This window comes from Gavialis gangeticus, unplaced genomic scaffold (assembly GCF_001723915.1).
Source record: "Gavialis gangeticus isolate Ggan-Ray unplaced genomic scaffold, GavGan_comp1, whole genome shotgun sequence".
NCBI lineage: Eukaryota > Metazoa > Chordata > Crocodylia > Gavialidae > Gavialis > Gavialis gangeticus.
The window spans coordinates 36,301,783-36,320,719 of NW_017729008.1; the positions used below are offsets into that span (position 1 = coordinate 36,301,783).

At 45.2% G+C, this 18,937-nt stretch overlaps 2 protein-coding genes across 2 annotated transcripts in view; one reads left to right on the forward strand and one right to left on the reverse strand.

Annotated features, from left to right (window-relative positions):
• KIN (Kin17 DNA and RNA binding protein) overlaps positions 1-11,315 on the forward strand; it is a 21,825-nt gene extending 10,510 nt beyond the window's left edge. The window contains exons 8-13 of the mRNA XM_019509602.1: positions 408-534; positions 1,284-1,334; positions 2,054-2,122; positions 2,982-3,081; positions 6,673-6,773; positions 10,029-11,315. Coding sequence (XP_019365147.1) covers positions 408-534; positions 1,284-1,334; positions 2,054-2,122; positions 2,982-3,081; positions 6,673-6,773; positions 10,029-10,091 — 511 coding nt within the window. The 3' untranslated portion in view covers positions 10,092-11,315. The remainder of the gene's footprint in view (positions 1-407; positions 535-1,283; positions 1,335-2,053; positions 2,123-2,981; positions 3,082-6,672; positions 6,774-10,028) is intronic.
• A 1,299-nt stretch (positions 11,316-12,614) lies between these two features.
• Positions 12,615-18,937, reverse strand: part of ITIH2 (inter-alpha-trypsin inhibitor heavy chain 2) — a 46,428-nt gene continuing 40,105 nt past the window's right edge. The window contains exons 20-21 of the mRNA XM_019509601.1: positions 16,444-16,555; positions 12,615-14,264 (exon numbers count right to left, since the gene is read on the reverse strand). Of these exons, the coding sequence (XP_019365146.1) occupies positions 14,117-14,264; positions 16,444-16,555 (260 nt within the window). The 3' untranslated portion in view covers positions 12,615-14,116. The remainder of the gene's footprint in view (positions 14,265-16,443; positions 16,556-18,937) is intronic.

Here is an 18,937-nt window from a genome sequence, read left to right on the forward strand (position 1 = left end):
AAGGCAATCAGGTTGGTCTGACATGATCTCCCCCTAATAAATCCATGCTGATTGCCCCTGAGCATCATTTCTGATGCCGGCCCATCACAAATGTGCTCCTTGATGATCTTCTCAAAGAGTTTCCCCAGGATTGAGGTAAGACTGACGGGCCTATAGTTGCCCGGGTCCTCCCTCTTCCCCTTCTTGAAGATGGGGACCACATTTGCTACCTTCCAATCATCTGGCACCTGTTGATCCGCTCCTGTTGGTGTTGGAGTCCACATAGGTTTGGGGGTTGGGGTGTCTAAAAAATCAGTAGCACTTGTTTGCACAATTGATTTCATCAGATGCATCTCTGTAGCAGTGTCAGTTTTGAGACTGATTATGAAAACACTATCTCATCATTAGTCGCACCCCTCTTCCGGCAGTGTCCTTGGGCCCAGTGCATTGAAGATGGTGGGAGGAACCGGATCGGTTAAACGGAAAGAAACTGGTGAAAGCTCTAGTCAGTCAAAGGAGAAAAAGAAGAAATCTGCACTGGATGAGATCATGGAGGTATAGTGGAGTTTGTATCTAACCTTGCATGCCTTTCTAATGACAAGGTTGTGTCATTTAATGCACTCTCCCTTGGGCTAACTTTAACGAGGATTGGAGGGTCCAGCTCACTCTTAAGTGGTGATAGCAGCTTGCTCTATTTCATACCAGTGCCTCATAAGCTGCACTGCTACCTGTTACAGCAGGGGTAGACAAGATTTTTTGGCCAGAGTGCCAAAAAAAACACAATGTCTACCTTGTAAGGTGCCGGGGTGCTGACATGCTGGAGCCCGGAGCAGCTGTTGGCAGCCTCCCGGCTGCAGCCAGCCCTAGGAACCCAGTCTGCTTGCAGCAGGGCTTGCAGCCTCCCAGCCGCCTGCTGGGAGCAGCCTGGGCTCCGTGGCTGACAGCAGCTGCTTAGAGCCCGGGCTGGAGGTTGTGCGCCAAGCAAAATGGCCTTGTGTGCCGTGCTCGGCACACATGCTGGGGGTTGCTGACCCCTGTGCTATAGTGTCCTTATTCCACCAGAAAAGAAAATGATTCTAAACCTTTGGCTGGACTAAATATAACAGAAACACTTTTATTTTAACTCATATTTCTGGACTTCCTCAGATTGTTACATAAAAATAAAATATTTTCACTAACCCACTTTAGCTTGTTTGGGTTATTTTTATCAGAATATATAGAATTTGTTTGGGAAGGGGAACATTGCTTTCATATGAAAATAGTGACATGGTGACTGACACTTCCTTTTTTTTCTTCTTCCATAGTTTGAAGAAGAAAAGAAAAAAACGGCCCGGACAGACTACTGGTTGCAGCCTGTAAGTACCTAAATCATTACAAGTCTATCAAGGAAAATTCTGCCCTTTGAGTATATGCATAGAGCTCTTGATTTGCAGTGTCTAGATCCAAAGGTTGAATTTGAAACAAATGCTCTTTTATTTTTCAGAAAGACAAATTGTCATACAAGACTTTCTCCCGGATTTTGTAAACTGATTTAATTTCCCTAGTTGTACAGTTTTTATTATTCTATGGCATATAATGCTCCAGATATTTACCCTCTCTTCTGTTGCGGTGGGTTACTCTGTGGTTAAAGGATGAGTATGATTCAAGTTTCTCTGAATGCATTTGTAATTTATTTTAGCAAAGTTTGACCCTCTTCCAGATTAGCTACGGGGCTACATAAAGGTTTAGGAATCGGCTAGCAGAATTGGTTCTTGAAATGTGAATAGAAGGCGCATACAGTTAAATCCAGAGCTTCAAGATGTAGTGCGATGTCTATGGTTGCTGTTTGATGTACCAAAATCAAATTGAAATATGCTTTTAAAACAAAAATGTTTCAGTTGGAGCAAGTAACATGCTGTAGCACTAGCATAAACAGCAAGTCTTAGCATCTTTGCTTTCTGATGCTACATAACAGAAAATTGCGGTCTGTATGGGTGGGACAGCTTAAGCTAAAAAATAATTGAAGAGGGACACTAAACTGTGTATATTGTATGTAGCCTTTTCTTCTCTCTTTTTTTCCCCACTCTTCATCCAGGAGATTGTTGTAAAAATTGTAACAAAAAAGTTAGGTGAGAAGTATCACAAAAAGAAGGCAGTTGTTAAGGTGAGTACAGAGCATTTCATTTGGGAAAAGTTTGAATACAGTAATGGGAAGGTGGGTCTGTTTCCACAACAACCAAAAAAATACATGTCTCAGGGTTTTGTTCAGATATTGGAGCTGCTAGAAGTTGAATTTCAACTGTCAGAACACAGGCTTTCCCATAACTTTGTAGTTTGTGTTAATGTGTTCCTGGATCCTTCACTCTTTTATTTGGTCCTCCATATTAAAGTTTATTCTTGGATCTGTTTTATTCTGAGGATCTGATCACATGGCTGACTTTTTCCTTAGACCATAAAGTCATCTGGTTTCTGGGGGGTACCTAAGGATTTCAACTCTGCCCTGACAAGAAAAACTCCCAAATTATCTTTGAACACATACCCTGTGTGTTCAGAAGCTTTTCAGCTGGCCAAGCCTGCCTCTGCTGTTCTGACACAGCCTTTTATGGCTACTATCAGAGACAAAAAACTTTCCTAGACCAGACAATTGATCTGGTCAAACATGACAAAACTGATGCTTTAAAGTGTTTCAAGTGGGAATGCAGAATGACTAACCAACTGGGCATCATTTAAAAAATGAGGGTTCCCAACTTTTTTTGAAAATCAGGTCCTTTTTAAACATCTCAGTTTGGACACCTGAAATCTCTAGTTACTTCTAGCTCAGCAGTAAAGTTATGTTCTTGGATATCTGCTCATTTTTAAATTAAACCTTTGGAAAAATTCAAAGCACGATTATTTCTAAGCTATTTGCTTAGAATCCTCTTCTCCGTGTGTCACTTTATTATTCTCTTTAAAAAAATAGTTGTATGTGGTACCCTCCCTTCCCCATCACCACTCTTCCTAATATATTTGATTTTCCATGACAGGAAGTAATTGACAAATACACAGCAGTGGTAAAGATGATTGATTCTGGAGACAAGCTGAAACTTGACCAGACACATCTAGAGACAGTAATCCCGGCACCAGGTAAATTCATTTCAAAACCAGCCATCAAATCATTATCTGTGTTTTCATTCTTTAAGCTATAATTCCTAAGCCTTCACTTGAAGATTCTGGCAAGAAGCCTCTTTTTGCTACATCTCTGAATAAGCACATTTCTTATCCATGTTGGGTTCTGATATTCTGGCAATTCTTCAACCATCTTGTGGCCTCTCTTGGTGGAAATTTTGTTGGTTTTTTCTTTTTGGGTTTTTCACAGTCCTCTCCTAAAGGAATGATGTTCTTCTAAGGAGGATATATAAGTATTTTTTTGGATCCTTTCGTTTAACTAGATGAAAGTGTGTCTTTTTCAACTACCAGGCGATAGCAGAGATGGCTTGCCAAAAACTTTCCTGCTTGCCTTGTATCATTCTTAGACTGCCTGTTCCCTCCAAAATTATGCTTAGTATGGACATATAGAATTGGCCAAGTTTGGGAGCTCTTGCAGACATCTTGGTAGTATTTTTGTAGATGTTCATCTATAATGCAGTAACTTTTGAAAACCACAGCTACTCAGTTCCAACAATTCAGGGAATGTTCTCGCTCAGGGGTGGGCACAGTACAGCCTGCGAGCTGTATTTGGTCCACCAGTTGATTCTGTCTGGCCGCTGGCCACCACCAGAAGGGCTGTGCCCTATGCTGCTCTGCTGTGCTGCAGTTGGGGCCAGGCCAGGCCATGCAGCACACAGATTCCTCTGCTTCCCCCCCCCGCATCCTTCCCCTCCTGGCTTCCTGTTGGCACTGCAGCTGCACAGTCCTGGCACTGCAGCCAGCAGCGGCCTGGCCCACATGGGATAGGGCCCAATGCAGTGCGCCAAGTGGCAATCCCGCCCACCCACCTCAATGAGTCACTGCCAGCATGCCAAGAAAGTCAGAGATGTTAAGAGTTTGACGTCCTGTATGATGCAGAGATAGTAAGCAACTATTAGTCCTGGATCACAGTGTATGGGTGAGAGGTCATTAGCAGGGATCCTGGTTTTCTCTGGTTTTAAAAAAAAATCCCCAATTTTTGGTTAACGAAAAGTAACCCCAAATCCACATTTTTCCATGATTAAAATGGAACACCAGGATCCCTGGACTTTTGGCATGTATGCCTAGGCAGGAGTATGGAGGAGTGGAGGCTGGACAAATCTTCCATCTCCCCTTTAGACTTTTGAGACATCAGTGCCTCTAGTTATATATGCATCCAGGAATTGAACCCAGGTCTCCTGCATGGTGAACAAGAATTCTACCACTGAGCCATAACAGCAGGTGACAGAACAGAAATAATAAAAAAAAACAGGAAAAGAGAGCTGGAACGGGGTAGCCTGTCCCTTTAAGAGGAAACAGCCCTGTTAAGAGAGCCCAGCTTCAGGGCATTTGGATAATGAGGGAATGTCCACTGTCCGCTCTGAGGTGCATGTGCAGTTATTGCCAGCATGGAGCTGATGCCGGAGCTGTGGAGCCCAGCGCAGCTGTTTGCAGCCTGCCCACTGCTTGCTGCAGTTGCCCAGAGCCCAGGCTGGCTACAAACAGCTGCGCTGGGCTCCGGAGCCCTGCCATCTCCTCTGTGCTGGCAGCAGGGGAGAGCCCAGGGTTGTGCTGCCTCAGGCCCACCCCACCGCCCACTCCAAGGTGCAGGTGCATTTGCCAGTACAGAGCTGATGCCATAGGCTGGTACAGCTCTTTGCAGCCTGCTTGCTGCAGCGGTCCAGAGCCCAGGCTGGCTACAAGCAGCTGCTCTGGGCTCCGGAGCCCAGTCATCAGCTCTATGTCGGCAGCAGGGAAGAGGCCAGGGTTGTGCTGCCTCAGGGCCCACCCCCCAATCTGCTCTGAGGCCTGCGTGCAGCTGTTTGCAACCTCCTGGCTGCAGCCAGCCATAGCTCTGGGTACCTGCTGCCAACTATGGAGCCTGTGCTGCTTGCAGCAGGGCTTGCAGCTGAGCCGGCCTGATTCCCACCCACTCCAAGCCCAGCACTGGTCCAGCCCACCCCCCACTGGGATGAGGCTGGCGCTGCCCCTTGCCAGGAATGCCACACCTGTGCGGGCTTAGCTGTGCGGGGTGGGTGGTTGGGCTGATGGGAAGGCTGTGGGCTGGGGCCTTGGCTGGCCACGCTGCAGCCCGGGGGCTGGCTTCCCAGGGAAGCACAGGGGCTCCAGCAGGCCTAGGGCATTATTAGGTCAGACTTTGTCCAGTGGTCCCAGCAGCCCGGCTCTGTGCACCCATGCATCTGGTTCTGTATGTTTGTCTGCGTCTGGTTGTGTGTGTGCATGCGTCTGTTCTGGTTCAGTGTGTGCGCGTGTGTGGTTCTCTGTGTGTGTGTACGTGCCTGGTGTTCTCTCTCTCTCTCCTCTTTTTAATTTCTTTCCCTCTTTCTCTCTCTCTCTCTCCTCATTCTCTTACTTCTCTTTTTTCCTGTCACTGCAACATGCGTAACAAAAAAAATACACAACAGCAAAGGCAACATTTATGATAATTAAATATATTAATATGCAGTGCATCCTGCCTTGTATGGTGCCCCCCTTCCCTACCTCCCCTCCCCAATTTTGTTTTTATGGCATGCCGGCACTCCGGCACCTTCTAAGGTAGACTTTGCGGGGTTTTTGGCACTCCAGCCAAAAAACGTTGCCTACCCCTGGCTTAGAACAAGGCAGAAGGGTTTGGTTTTGTTTGGTTTTTTGCTTGTTGTCTTAAAGCAAAGTCCTTGAGTAGCATTTGGGAAGATTGGCTCAGGAGCTCCTCAGGGAACAAAACCCACCTGCAGAAACTATTGGTCTAGACAACCGGCTTGCAGGGGCATACTCTGATCCCCCTGGCTTTGAGAAAAGGAGTGTGGAGAGAAGAGGGGCACAGCATCCAGAATGAGGGGACAGAGAGCCCTTATGGAGAGTGAGAGGACATGGGGACACAGAGCCCATGGCATAGAAAGAGAGTGGAGACCCTTCTGTAAAGGGAAGGGGGTGTAGGCAACACAGACAACCCCTGGCAGGAAGAGGAAGAAGATCTGTGTTATGGGTGGGTAGGTGGGAGGGAGGAAATGAGCTGACACACAGCTTCTGGCCTGGGCTGAATGGGAGATTACAGAGAACCCTCTGGTAGATTGGAAGGGGGAAGATGCACAGAGAAGGAAAACGGGAGACCAGGATCCTTGGTTGGAGAAGGGAAGGTGGCACATAATGTGGGAGGGGCATGGTACAGCAACAGAAAAGGGAACCCTGGCAAGGGGAAAATCCACACAGCCCTGGGTTGAGGAAAGTTGTGGAAGCTGTTGCAGAAGGTTTCTGAAGTAGAAGAGTATAAGGTACATGGGGAGCAGTGTGCAGGGGTGCAGTGATCCAGGGGATGTGCAGTGAACCCAGTCTACAGAAGTTACTAACATGTCCACCTGTTAGTATTAAACTAAAGAGCATCATGACACTTACAAGCCCTGGGGGAAAACTGAGCATTATCTCAGAACAGCCTGCTAATGAACCCTGATCTGCAGTTCTGATATGGACTTTGCAAAGCATCTCTGTCTGGTGCTGTCTGAACAGAAGGGCAGGTCAAAAGATGCTGAGAGTTCCTTGGGACAAAGATTTTTTCCTATTTTGCTATTTTAGGAAAGAAAGTTTTGGTGTTAAATGGAGGTTACAGAGGAAACGAAGGCATCTTGGAATCTATAAACGAGAAGAGCTTCTCTGCTACAATAATAATTGACTCTGTAAGTATGGTTTCACACAATGGCACATATCTCCTATGTAGGATTTTTCATCTGTGACTCACAAGTCCTTTAGAAAGGAAATCAAGATCATTATCCTTCTTCTGCTGATGGGAAATCAGCAGAAGGGACTACAGGCACACAACAGTGCCTGTAGTCCTTCAACAGGCTTGTCAGACTAGGAGCAAGGTTTTCTAAGTCCCTACCTATTACATTGACCATGTTACCTTTAAAGGACAACCAGATACTGAATATGCACATTTCATTTCATAGATATACTTGTAAACTGTTTAGTGAGTTCAACTTAAATGTAGCGTTGGCAGCAATTCCTCAATTCAAGGATGATCTCTACCACAGCTCATTGATGGGTCTTGAGGTGACATAAGAGTCCAATCCTTGAGCCATAGATTCATCTGCAGAAATTGCAGGTCTTTCCTGCAACTTAAATGCCTCCTGTGTTTAACCCTTTAACCCTTGGGTTTAGTAATACATGTAAAAGAATAAATTTTCTTACAGTATTTACCAAACAGCACGTGGCTTGCTGTTTAATGGATATAGTTTCTTTGTTCATGCTACTTTATAGTTAAAAACTGTATTTGCATTTTTGTTACAAAGCACATTTCTCACAGAAAATATTCTCTGAGTTGCACTTGAGTGTAAGGTGCTGTTTTTTCCTTCTGCAGTTGTTAATGCCAATGAGAGTTTTGTCATTGAAATGCTAGCCCCCACTATAATCACCTACTGAATGATGGTGCCCGGGGGTGGTGAGTTTTTTATGCAAGTTAGAGGGATTCTAGAGCTTTTTACAAGTTAAAGTTTTATGCAATGTAGGGATTCCCAACATTTGTTATAAAAAAATAAGTACTTAACATTAGGCTTCTAAATCTATACGTATACTAATGTGTCTGACAGTGTTACGGGGCTTCTTGCAGCATGTGGGAGGGTCAGTAGTTTCTCATGTTCCTTTCACAAAGAATGGTTCAAAAAAGCTGCTTGCAGTTGTCCTGGAATCAAAAGCACACAGAACCCATCCAATCAAAAGTGCGCGGAAACTTCTTGAGGGGAAAAAGTCTTCCAGGGAAACGCTAAGACCTTACCACATACTTTGCCTCAGAGCTCACACAACAGTAGAGGGCCATACCCTTGGTCCTGTGTGTATAGCAAAGGCATTGCTTTCTGAGGAATTCCCTTTGCACATTGCAGAGTAGGGCTGTGCGAAACTTCTGGAGCTATTTCGTTTTGGAGGTGTTTCGACCTGTTTCGGGGCCTGAAACACTGACTCTGAAACTAAACGGGAGGCTCCGAAACATCTCTGAAACAAAACAAAACCATCTGAGATGTTTTGGAAAATTTCAGGGTTTTGGAGCCGGGCTTGCAAGGAAACAGAAACTAAGAGGGAGGGAGGAAAGGACTGCTCTGATACTGACATCTGTAGCTGGCCAGTGTCTGTAATCTGTCCCTGGGGTCCCTTTTAATCTCTGTAGTCTGAGGGAGGGATGGCAGCTTGCTGTCATCCCATGTGCAGATCTGCTGGGAGGAGTCCAGCACAACCCCTCAACCCTTCCGGGGGGATGCGGGTCCCCAGATCTGTGTGCAGGATGACAGCATGCTGCTCCTGCTGGCTGGGACCGGTGCCAGCACCTGAGTCTGCTTGGCACAGCCCGTGCTGAGCAGTAGAAAGAACCCAGTGCTGGTGCTACCCCCAGCCAGCAGCAGCAGACTGCTATCATCCTGCGCAAAGATCCGGGGGCCTGTGCCTCCCAGGAAGAGTCCGGCACAACCCTGCAGCCTTCCCGGGGGTGCGGGCCCCCAGATCTGCACACAGGATGACAGCAGGCTGCTGCTGCTGGCTGGGGCCAGTGGCAGCACCAGTCTTCCTGGTGCTTGGCACAGGCTGCACCAGGCACCACTCCCAGCTGGCAGCAGCAGTCTGCTATTATCCTGCGCACAGATCTGGGGGCCTACACTCCCTAGGAGTCTGACACAGCCCTGCAGCCCTCCTGGGGGAGCATGGCCCCTGGATCTGTGTGTTGGATGACAGCATGCTGCCACTGCCAGCAAGTGATGCAAATTTTGGTTTGAACAGTTTGAGGTGCAGTTTCCCAGAAACCCCTTCACCAGCTCCTTGAAACTTGGCAGGCTTCATGCCCTCAGAAGGGGCTACCATCCCTGCAATGTACATCCAAATCAGGCAAGAGATGACAAAGTTGTAGGCATTTTAGTGATTCCCCATTTCAGCCTGTGGCCAAATCACCAAAACAGCATCAAAACTCCGAAACAGATTTGGCCAAATCGAAATGGAAGTGTCATCCAAAACACTGAAACAAATCACTGTCCCTCTGAAATGGCCAAATCTGAAACCAAATCGAAACATAACCGTTTCATATGGCCCTATTTCAAAGCATCTGCAAAGGAATTCCTCATCACTGGCCATGTAGCTGTTCTCCTTTAGCAATGTGGGAATTGCAGACCCAGGATCTAGTCCAGCATCCCATGTTTCAGCACCAAATGCCTCAGGGCAGGTGTCAGCAACCTGTGGCCAGCGGACTAGATCCGGCCCACGAAGGTCTGATTCAGTGCCAGGAGAGGAGGGGTGCTATTTTAAAGAACAGTTTAAAGGGGCTGCATTACAGCAGTGCTCTGTACCCTCGCAGCCAATCTTACTGTTTTCCCTTGGTGTTTGCCAGGGTTTTTGACAGCAACTGGTAGAGGAGGGGAACAAGTCACTGGCAGCAAACAAGTCATGTGTGCCTGGCCAGCTGCTTTAAAAAGGTTTCCCAAGGGGAATGTGTGAAAAGCCATGTAGTGAGCAGATACAGGCTCATCTTTTTCCCATGGAAAACCTTGTTTTTATTTCAGATAGAGGTGGAAGCACAAGATTTTACATCCCTTCCAAAATCTGTTAGCAAGAACAATTGAAATTCATTGTTCTCCATATAAATGTCTCCTTGAATCTTGCTACCCTGTCCTGTGCTCATTTAATTACATGCAGTCTTCTCCAAAATCTGACCTTGCTCATGCATGCCTTGTCCCATCTTTGATGGATTAAGGTTGAATGTTAGTTAAAAATCAATAAGAGTTAGTCCAGCCCTGTGTACAAATGCCAGTTTGCTGCTAGGCAGATTTTTCATTTCCAGTGCCATTCACATAACATTTTTTTTAAATGCCTCTAAAAGCAGATGACTTGGGTTCATATATAATTTTAAATCACCTCAGGTTTATATTTTCTCTTATTTCTTGTGATTTGTTCATCTGCAGGGGCCTTTAAAAGGACGCCGCGTTGACAGTATCCAGTATGAAGACATTTCCAAACTTGCCTGAGACTTGAGTTAAGGCACCGTGGATTTCTGGAAACATCAAACTGACGTTCTCCATACAAATGCAAGACTCTACTATGTCAGGGTTTTTAATTAGTATGTGTATATGTATATATCTATAATATAGATGCATAGAGAGAGGATTTACCACAAATAAACTGGGTGTATATAAAGACTGCTGTAAATCTATTACCTAAATATTTGTAGAAATTTTGTTTCAGATGATTATGTATGAAAGTTGAAATATATTGTAACCATTTGAGTTTCTTTTGTAAGATACTGCTGCTATCTGTGGGCTGGAACTTTTTTCTTGGTGAACCATGTTAAACATTCGAGAAAATATTTCAACCTTAAAAGGGCCCCTTAATTTGGGTGCTATGTGTGTGATAATTGTCAGAGTTTGTCTAAGGTACTTTTGGACCAGCTACCGAAACTGAATTCTTCCTTCAAGAATAAGTGAAGGGATTGAAAGACTAGCAGAAACATAACAGTGCTGCAACACAATAGGTTTCAGGGTTGCAATAATGTACCTAAGAGTGGTATTAAAATTGTGACCCACCAGTTTTTAAAGCTATCGCTCTAAGGTTACAGTGAAATTCTCTTAATATTTTGATAAGCTTCCCTTGGTCCTGTCAGAGTCCCTGTAAATACCAGTGGGTGACTTGCCTGCATGGACTCCAAAATGGAGCCCTTTTTTGGCATGAATTATAGTACAAGCACATCTGTGAGGCCAGCTGGGTGCACAATCTCTTCAGTGACCTGATGCAAGCTGATCTCGGTGCTTTGTCTTTTGTGCTTGTTACTGCCATTTCTCAGCTCTACTGCAAGTCACTTGTAATCCGTTTTCAAATATGTCCCATTTTGTGACATGATTTTGTACAATGTTTATTTTTAAAGCAATTTATAGAATAAAAGCAGCCGTGTCTCAGCACGTATCCCCTTCTAATCAGGAGGATTGCTCGGTTGGCTTGCTGCTATTGGGGAGCACCAGCAGAGAGGGGGGCAGGTGAATTTCTTGCCTTATTTGTTCAAATAACTAAAAGTGACAGACTGTCGTCAGAAGAGGACAGAGCATTACGTTATGGCTGGATGTGTCTCTAATTAGATCTTCTGTCTTCTTGGAACATGACAGAAATGATCTTCCTCCAACTAAGTTTGACTACAGAGGACAAATCGCTTGTTTATGGCCACTTGATTTTTAAAAAATATATAATCAAGTCACTACTGATCCACGCTCTTTTATTAGTGTTTTGGTACCGCTTGGACTAAGCTAGGATCCCCTTTTGGTGGTCACTGTACAAATGTGTAGGAATACATGGTCCAGAGCTGGAGAAGCTTTAAATGTAACTGAAGGGAAGATATGAGGGTGACAAGCATTAGGTTCTCACAGCAGGGGGATGTTGATTGTAACAGTAGTGCAGTCGTTAGATGGTTTGGCGCCACTGTATCTCAGTGGTTCTGAATCGTGTAAATAGTTGGGAAAGGAGAGGGGAGATCTGTATTGACTTAAGCTAGAAGGGCACTGTCGAAGGGGGAGAGGTCATTTAATTGGGTGAGAGGAGATGGGGAGAAAGAATGGGGTGTTGTGTAGATATGAATGCATTTGGCAATAGTGTGGGAAATGTATCGTGTGGGGCAGGAGAGAAGGGAGCTAATAGGGATTGGCAGGGGCTGGTGATCCCCAGAGCATCTTTCACCAGACTGGAGAGCAAGAAGGAAGTGGCTGTAGTTCCCCATGCTTGACTTTTGCTGGAGCTGTGGCTAGGAGGTCTCCCCTCTGAAAATGTCTGTTTTTGGTGGAAATGCTAGGAGGCTTGTTGTCCAATGGAGGCTGCTTAACATGGGCTAAGAGTCCCCAATGGTTCGGTCTCGGTAGCAATAAAGCCTGACCTTCTGCTAACTCGGAGCAGTTCCCTGGGGCTGAGCTGACTTGACTTGTTTCTTTCTTAACAGGCATATCTTCCCTAGCAACCTAATGGCTGGATAGTGAAAGAAACAATGACGATGGGTTGAGATATAGCTGTGCCTTGGTCTGAAAGCTCCCGATGTTAGCAAAAGAGATGAGCTCTGTAGGTGTGCACATTTTTCTGCCTGAGGTGCCTTTTTTTCCCACTTGAATTACCAATCTCGCAGGGACCCCTGCAGGTGAAATAATAGATTGCACATGTTTCTGACACCTACCTGTTTAATGTTCTTGTGTAACATTTTGTTGCTGATAAAATTGCTTCTTTTTAACTCCAGGAGTAACTGAGATGCAAAGCCAAGCAGTGACACAGTGACTTAAGGAAAACCTTGCCTCTGAATTTAAGAAATTTATGCAGCATGATGTCAAATGACACTTCACACTCAAAGCAGTTCCTCCCAGTATGGGTGAAAGAAAACAAGTAGCAATATCTCAGTTTTCTAGATAAAGGACAGAAAGAAGAGTTACTCCCTCAGAAAAAGAGCCAGGAATAAATTCAAGACAGCCTGGCTAGGATTTGTAAAAGCCCCTACAGTTGAGCCCTAAATATGTGGCCCAGTTTTTTTTAAAAACAATGATATTTGCACTGAGGTCAGGGGAAGCTCTTGGATATGCAGCATTTTGTAGACAAGATCGTCTATTAGGTGATTACATATAGATTTAGGAGCCTAATGTTAAGTACTTATTTTTTGTAAAACATACTGGGAAATCTCTACATTCATTCTTCCAATCCCATTGCTCCACTGATCAGGTTTGAGATTTTGCTCCCACATGTTGTTAATGTACCTATTTTAAAGGATGTTCAAAGCTGGTTTTAGGATTTGTCACTATTACAGCATCTATGCCCATTGCAGTATGACACTTCCCCTCTTGTTGGACGCTGCTGTCTTGATGTTTGTTTTCTAGAAGGCTGTCCAGTACATAACGTCTGCAACAGAACCATTAGCCATTTTTATATTGTGTAAAATTACCCAATTAAAAAAAAAAGCTGTCCATGAGTTTGTGTGGATTTAGGTTTGTTGGTGTAGGTTGTATATTTTATTTGCATTTGAACATAGAAGAGGTAGCAATGCAAATTTTTAATTTGTAGAGTGCATTTGTTTCCATGTTGAAGTAAAAGTATAGAAGTTACAGTCCATTTACATGTGATCTAAATCTTGGGCTTATGAGCATGGACTATGTTGGTCCATGCTATCTAAGTCTTGTTTGTTAAACAAGATACAGGGCAATGGGTTTAAACAGCAGCCAAACAGATTTAGATTAATTGTCAGAGGAAAAAAAACCCTTTCTAACAGTAAGAACAATAAGACAGTGGAACATGTTACACAGAGAAGTTGTGAAACCTCTATCATCAGATGGTTTCACGAAGAAGCTGGATAGGCATCTGTCTGGGATAGCTTGGAGGTAGTGCATCCTGCATCCGTACAGGGGGTTGGTTGGATTAGATGGCCTTTGAGGTCCCTTCTCACCTTCTGATTCTGACAAAGTGAAGCTTCCTCTATTGATGGGATTATTCCGTAATGTGAGCACTACTGTTTTCCTCCCACTTACCCAGATTTATTGTCCATGCATAAGCTACATGAAACTTTATAGAATACTTTCATTAATGTATTCAAAATGCTTAGCAGATAAAAACAATGGATTAAGTGCTAAATACTGTCATTTATTTGCTAAGAAAGCAAATACATCTACAGCATTCTTGCAGGTCTCCTTAAATATCCCTCTGTTGAAATATTTAATTGAGTTTGGCATCAACCCAAATCAGATACTGCATGTAGAAGATACAATACTATAATCCAACAAGTAGTTTTATTACAGTTTTTGATTTTTTTTTAAATGTACTACTTATTAAGAAATGTATTTATAAAGGAAAGCAATTTTGTGTTTTACAGTGACAGTCTCCTGCTCCTCCAGTCTGAAACACTACTTGAATCAATGGCCGCTTTAGTCAAATACCTGTTACCCAGTGGCCTGGGTTGTTAGGCCAAGAAGAATGAGTTGTCTTGAGCATGGAAAGGAAACAAAACGATTTTTCTTCTTTATAAACTGGTTTAGCATTTGGCCTTTCAGGGATTCTTCAGAAAGCTGTACAGGTGGGGGACGAGATAATCTGTGTAATACCCATCAATGAAACCCTTTCCACTGTTGTGCACAAACCAGCACTGCACATCCGTTCCAAACACTCGGTCAATCCTGTAGTCTTTCTGCAACCCTCTGCAACAAAGGAAGCAACATAGGTGAGGTGCTGTGCTATTACAGGTTAAAGAAAGAATGCATTAGTGAGACCTGATTCTCAGTGGTGCTGACTGCCATTAGCAGGCGGTGCCTGTATGCAGCTTGGCCCCTCTATTTTCGTGATGATAAGATTCCTACCTTGCTAAGCAACATAATGGAAACTAAGCTGCAAGGCATTGTGATTTGGTAGGTCCCTAATCATTATTTCACAGAAATCACAAAAGCGGGCAATGTCTGTGAAATCCACAAACAAAAAGAAAACTTCCTGAAAATAAAATGCTGGCTCTCCAGAGGGGGCCAGCAGCCTCACAATGCTGTGACCTGCCTACATAGCCCAATGGGGGGGGGGGGTGCTGCTGGCAAAAATGGAAGCCCAAGATGGCTGCTGCCCCTCCCTTTGCCACTGATTGGTTGAGAGGGCTGCCTGTGTTGTGGCCCTGCCCCTCTCTACCAATTGGTGGCAAGGGGTGGGTTGTGTGAGACAGCCCTTGCAGCCAATCAGCAGTGAGGGGTGAGGCCCTGAGCTAGAGGTGTGGAGGGGGCCCACCTTGATCAGCCCATGAAAATGGCAGCTGCCCCCTGCCGCTGGTGAAATCAGCCAGCTGCCGCCTCAAGTTGGGTAGACCCCTAATAATGATTACAGCTTTGTGACTGCTCCTGTCTTTCTGTGGCAGGCACGTGGAAAATCATTTGGGATTGAACACGTTTCTCTCAATTGCAAACCAGGTGTAAAGTTCCACTAATCTGGGAAAGCCGGCTGATGTCTTGCACCTAAGGGGATGTAAGGTGTTTGATAGACAAGCTCTGAAATGCAGATGCATCATTGTGCAAGCCACCCCTCTTCGGAAAAATGTGCATTATAAGAAGAGTTCAAACAGAAAGCCTCAGGAGAGGGAAGTGTAACATCCTCCTTGACAAAATCCAGAGCTATGATTTGTCTTAGGGCAAGCTGTATAGAGATGGAGCAGCCATCAATCTACTTCCAGCACAGACGCTAATGGCACTCCAGTTCCATTTGTGCTCTTGTTGAGGCCTCTGGTTAGCTTAGTGTCCTGGCCTCCCTAATTGTAAAGCAGGTTCCAGGGGGTCATACTGCCAAAAGTTCCCTCCCTGCCGTCCTAATCATGCTAACTTCCTGAGAGCAGCGTTACTTCCTGTGCCAATTTTGATGGCAATATCCACTGCCAAGGAGCAGCTGCTGTTTGGCTCCAACCCACCTCTCCTTCCTGCCAAAGCTATGGATTCATAGCATTGCCATGGACTCCCATGATGTGGGGTAGACAATGCAGTTGACATGAATCACTTAAGACTTCGGGAGAAATGAACACTGGATCTCTGTGATTATAACTAAGGCCAGAATCTGACTTTTACGGGGTGATCCACAAACAAAAGAACCCAGCTTGACTTTCAGTCCCATTCTGGATATGCTCTGTGGACAAGCACGAGAAGTTTGTTTGCAGTTTTGAACAAAGGAAATCTCTAGAACCACTGAGAGAGAAGCCCAAAGTCATTTTTTAAGAAGTGACTTCCATTTGTTGTTGTTGTTTTTTTTTTAATGTTGTGATCGACTTGTAGGGACCTACCAAATTTGCAATATTGTGAATTCCATGAAATCCAGCATTGCCCGTGAACACTGGGCAATGACCGTGAAATCCACAGAAGGAAAAAAAAACGTAGAGGAAAGAAAATGCTGGCTGCTCGGAGTGAGCCAGCAGCCCTCGATGCACTGCGGAAGCCCAGTGGGGCAGGAAAGGGAGCGGGAGCGCTGCGGGCAAGATGGCTACTGCCCCTGCTCCTCACCCTTGATTGGCTGTGAGGGCTGCCTGTCATGTGGCCCTGCCCCTCTCCACCAATTGGTGGTGAGAGATGGGGCTGCATGACAGCCCTTGCAGATAATCAGTGGTGAGGAGCAGGGCCACGTGACAGGCAGCTCCTTGGCAAGGGTTGGGGCCATTCAGGCCCCTCAGCCAATCAGGTGGGAGGGAGGGGCCACCACGCTTCATCCACAAAATGGTTGGCTGGGTCCACGTTCTGCCCGTGGTATCGGAGGGCAGCCTCTGCGAATGTGGTAGATCCTTATTGATTGGATTCAACTACAAATTTTAGGGTCTGCTATTTTTCTTGTCAAACTTGCCTTCTGTTTGTTCAGAAATCCTACCTGGTGACTGTAAGTTTGTGTCCTTTGAACTCCATGGTGGCTTCTGGTTTCTCTGGATCCTGACCAGGTCTCTCGTTGAAGATAGACACTTCTGGTTCAGGCATGAACTGGCCTAATCAAAGAGAAGGTCAACACTGCTTTGGTCATCATATTTTAACCTGCTGTGTAGCACATTTTAAAAATAAACCAAAATGAGCAAATTGCTTCTGTGTGGATCAAAGGGTTCCATCTCTAATTTCAGAGATTTGCTACATTGGGGCTGGAAGGGACCTCACAAGATCATCGAGTCCAGCCTGCCATAGGCAGGAAGTCTGCTGGGGTCAAATGATCCCGGCAAGATGCATTAGGACCTTCCATGCTGTGGACATAACAGGACTCTACTTTAGAGACAGCCAGCTTTTGTGAAGCAGAGTGAAGCTGTGACATGCAGAGAAGCAAACTGCATGCTAATTAGTTCTGTTCGTTTGTAGAACTTTCCTTGGGAACTACGATGGGGAGGGGAGGGGAGGGGTGGGGCGGGAGGACAGGCTTAAAGGTGACTTGCGAAGGGAAGAAAACCAATGCGTTTTGGGATGGCTCTTATCACTGGAGGATTGAATTGGTTGTCATGTAAATTAGATTCTATTCTACTTCCCAGCCAAGTCTAAGACAGAGCACCTAAGATGAGTTCTGCGACATGCACTCGGCACCCAGTGCATATAGGGCCTGCTAGGGAGGTGGTATCGAGATGTCCCAGGAGTTTCTGTTTCATCTTCTCTGAAAGATGAGGCTCTGCTTAGAAGGAACAAGACACTGGCTCTGTTAAGGAAGCTTCCCCCACCCCGAGCAGGTGGCCTGAGAGTGGTCAGACCTTAGATTAGCCTGTCCTTGTCCATATGCTCTTTCCGCAGCTGAACCTCTCTGACCCCAAATGGCTTCCCCCTCATCCTACATATTTTGTCCTAGTCCATGAGTTGCATAGGCCCATAGGAGCACAAAACTGGGGCTAGGCCTGTTTTGATGGCCAAGTCTAATGACTGACTTGGTCACTTCTGGATCCCTTGAGGTCCCTTCCAACCCAGGACTGGGAAAGTAGCAGGAGTATATGATCACTGTTGAGATAACATAGATCACAGCATTTTTTTTCATTAAACAAGACCTTGAAGACCTTGGTTTTGTCTTGCCTGACTGTTCAAGTCCCTGTGGACTAGAGGCACTCTCTAAGGGGCTGGGCTTCACATTTGGGAAGTCAGATACCAAAGGCTAGGTGCTGAATGCAGTAGTAAGGGCCTAACACATGGCAGTTCAGATCTGCTGCTGATGTAAATTGGCATCTCTCTATTGACTTATTATGACCATGCTATCATGATTTGTACCAGTGGAGAAGCTGGCTGGGTGTATGCATGTAGATTATGTAAAATCCCTCTGAAGCCAAAAGATAAACTTATTCTGGAAAGTCAACAATGCTATCAGAACAAGATTTTGCATCACATCCCCATCTTTTGAGAGCTTTCTTCTTTCCATAGTATTTACACTGTTACCTCTCAGCTTCATGTTCTTGGGTAACCCTGACACAGGACGCAGCCTGTCTGACTCACAAAGAATCCCCCCCCCTCCTCTACCTAAACAGAAACTGATTAAGATGCAGTGCAAGACACACCTAAAACCCTCCAGATAAGGGTGATAAGAGTGAAACAACTGCCCTAGGTCTCATTTGCATCCGAGATGGAACCAGATGACCATTCATTTACATGAGAGATGGAGAACAGAAAGCCTGAAGCAGAGACAGCAGTGAATCCTGGGAGCAGGGGAGCACTGCATGATGGGGAATCTGTGCTCCCAATGCTAATCAACCCACACACCCAGCTCAGCATTTATCAGACCAGTTCTAATCTGGATTTACACACACACACACCCCTTCTAAGCAGAAGTAAGTTTACTAGGCATCTCAGGCCATACATTCCCTGGTCCCACTATGGGAGGCCTATTTAAACTTAGTTGGCCACAACTCGGTTGCCAGGTTAGGGAATCCGGAGGCAAGACACTGAGTCAGGGGGTATGGGCAACATTTGAACAATGGTAAAGGGTTCATCACAGCATCCAGCCCGTTGGAGCCCTGACCACAAGTGTTGTCGTACTTTTCCTGGGATGACTGGTGGAAGTCCTCTCCACAACAGGTTATGAACACTCCAAAAACTGCCTTCAGTCTGTTAAAAGATTATAGGAGGATCTGGAAAAGTCATGCTAAGCTGAGGCTTGTTCACAAGTAAAAATCCAAACCCCTGATGCTGCAAGCTATCTATTGTTTCTGAAGACACCAGGAGATATCCCATCACTATATCTGCTATCCATAGGAATGTCAAGCTGGCTCCCAAGTAAGTGTTTCCTGAGTATCAGTCAGTTTCCTGAGATGTTCCAACCAGATAACCCCTTGTGAAGAGAAAAGACAATTTGATTTACACTACTGAGAATGCTTGAAAGCAGCTGAACTGAGGGTATAAAAATCTGTAAAAGA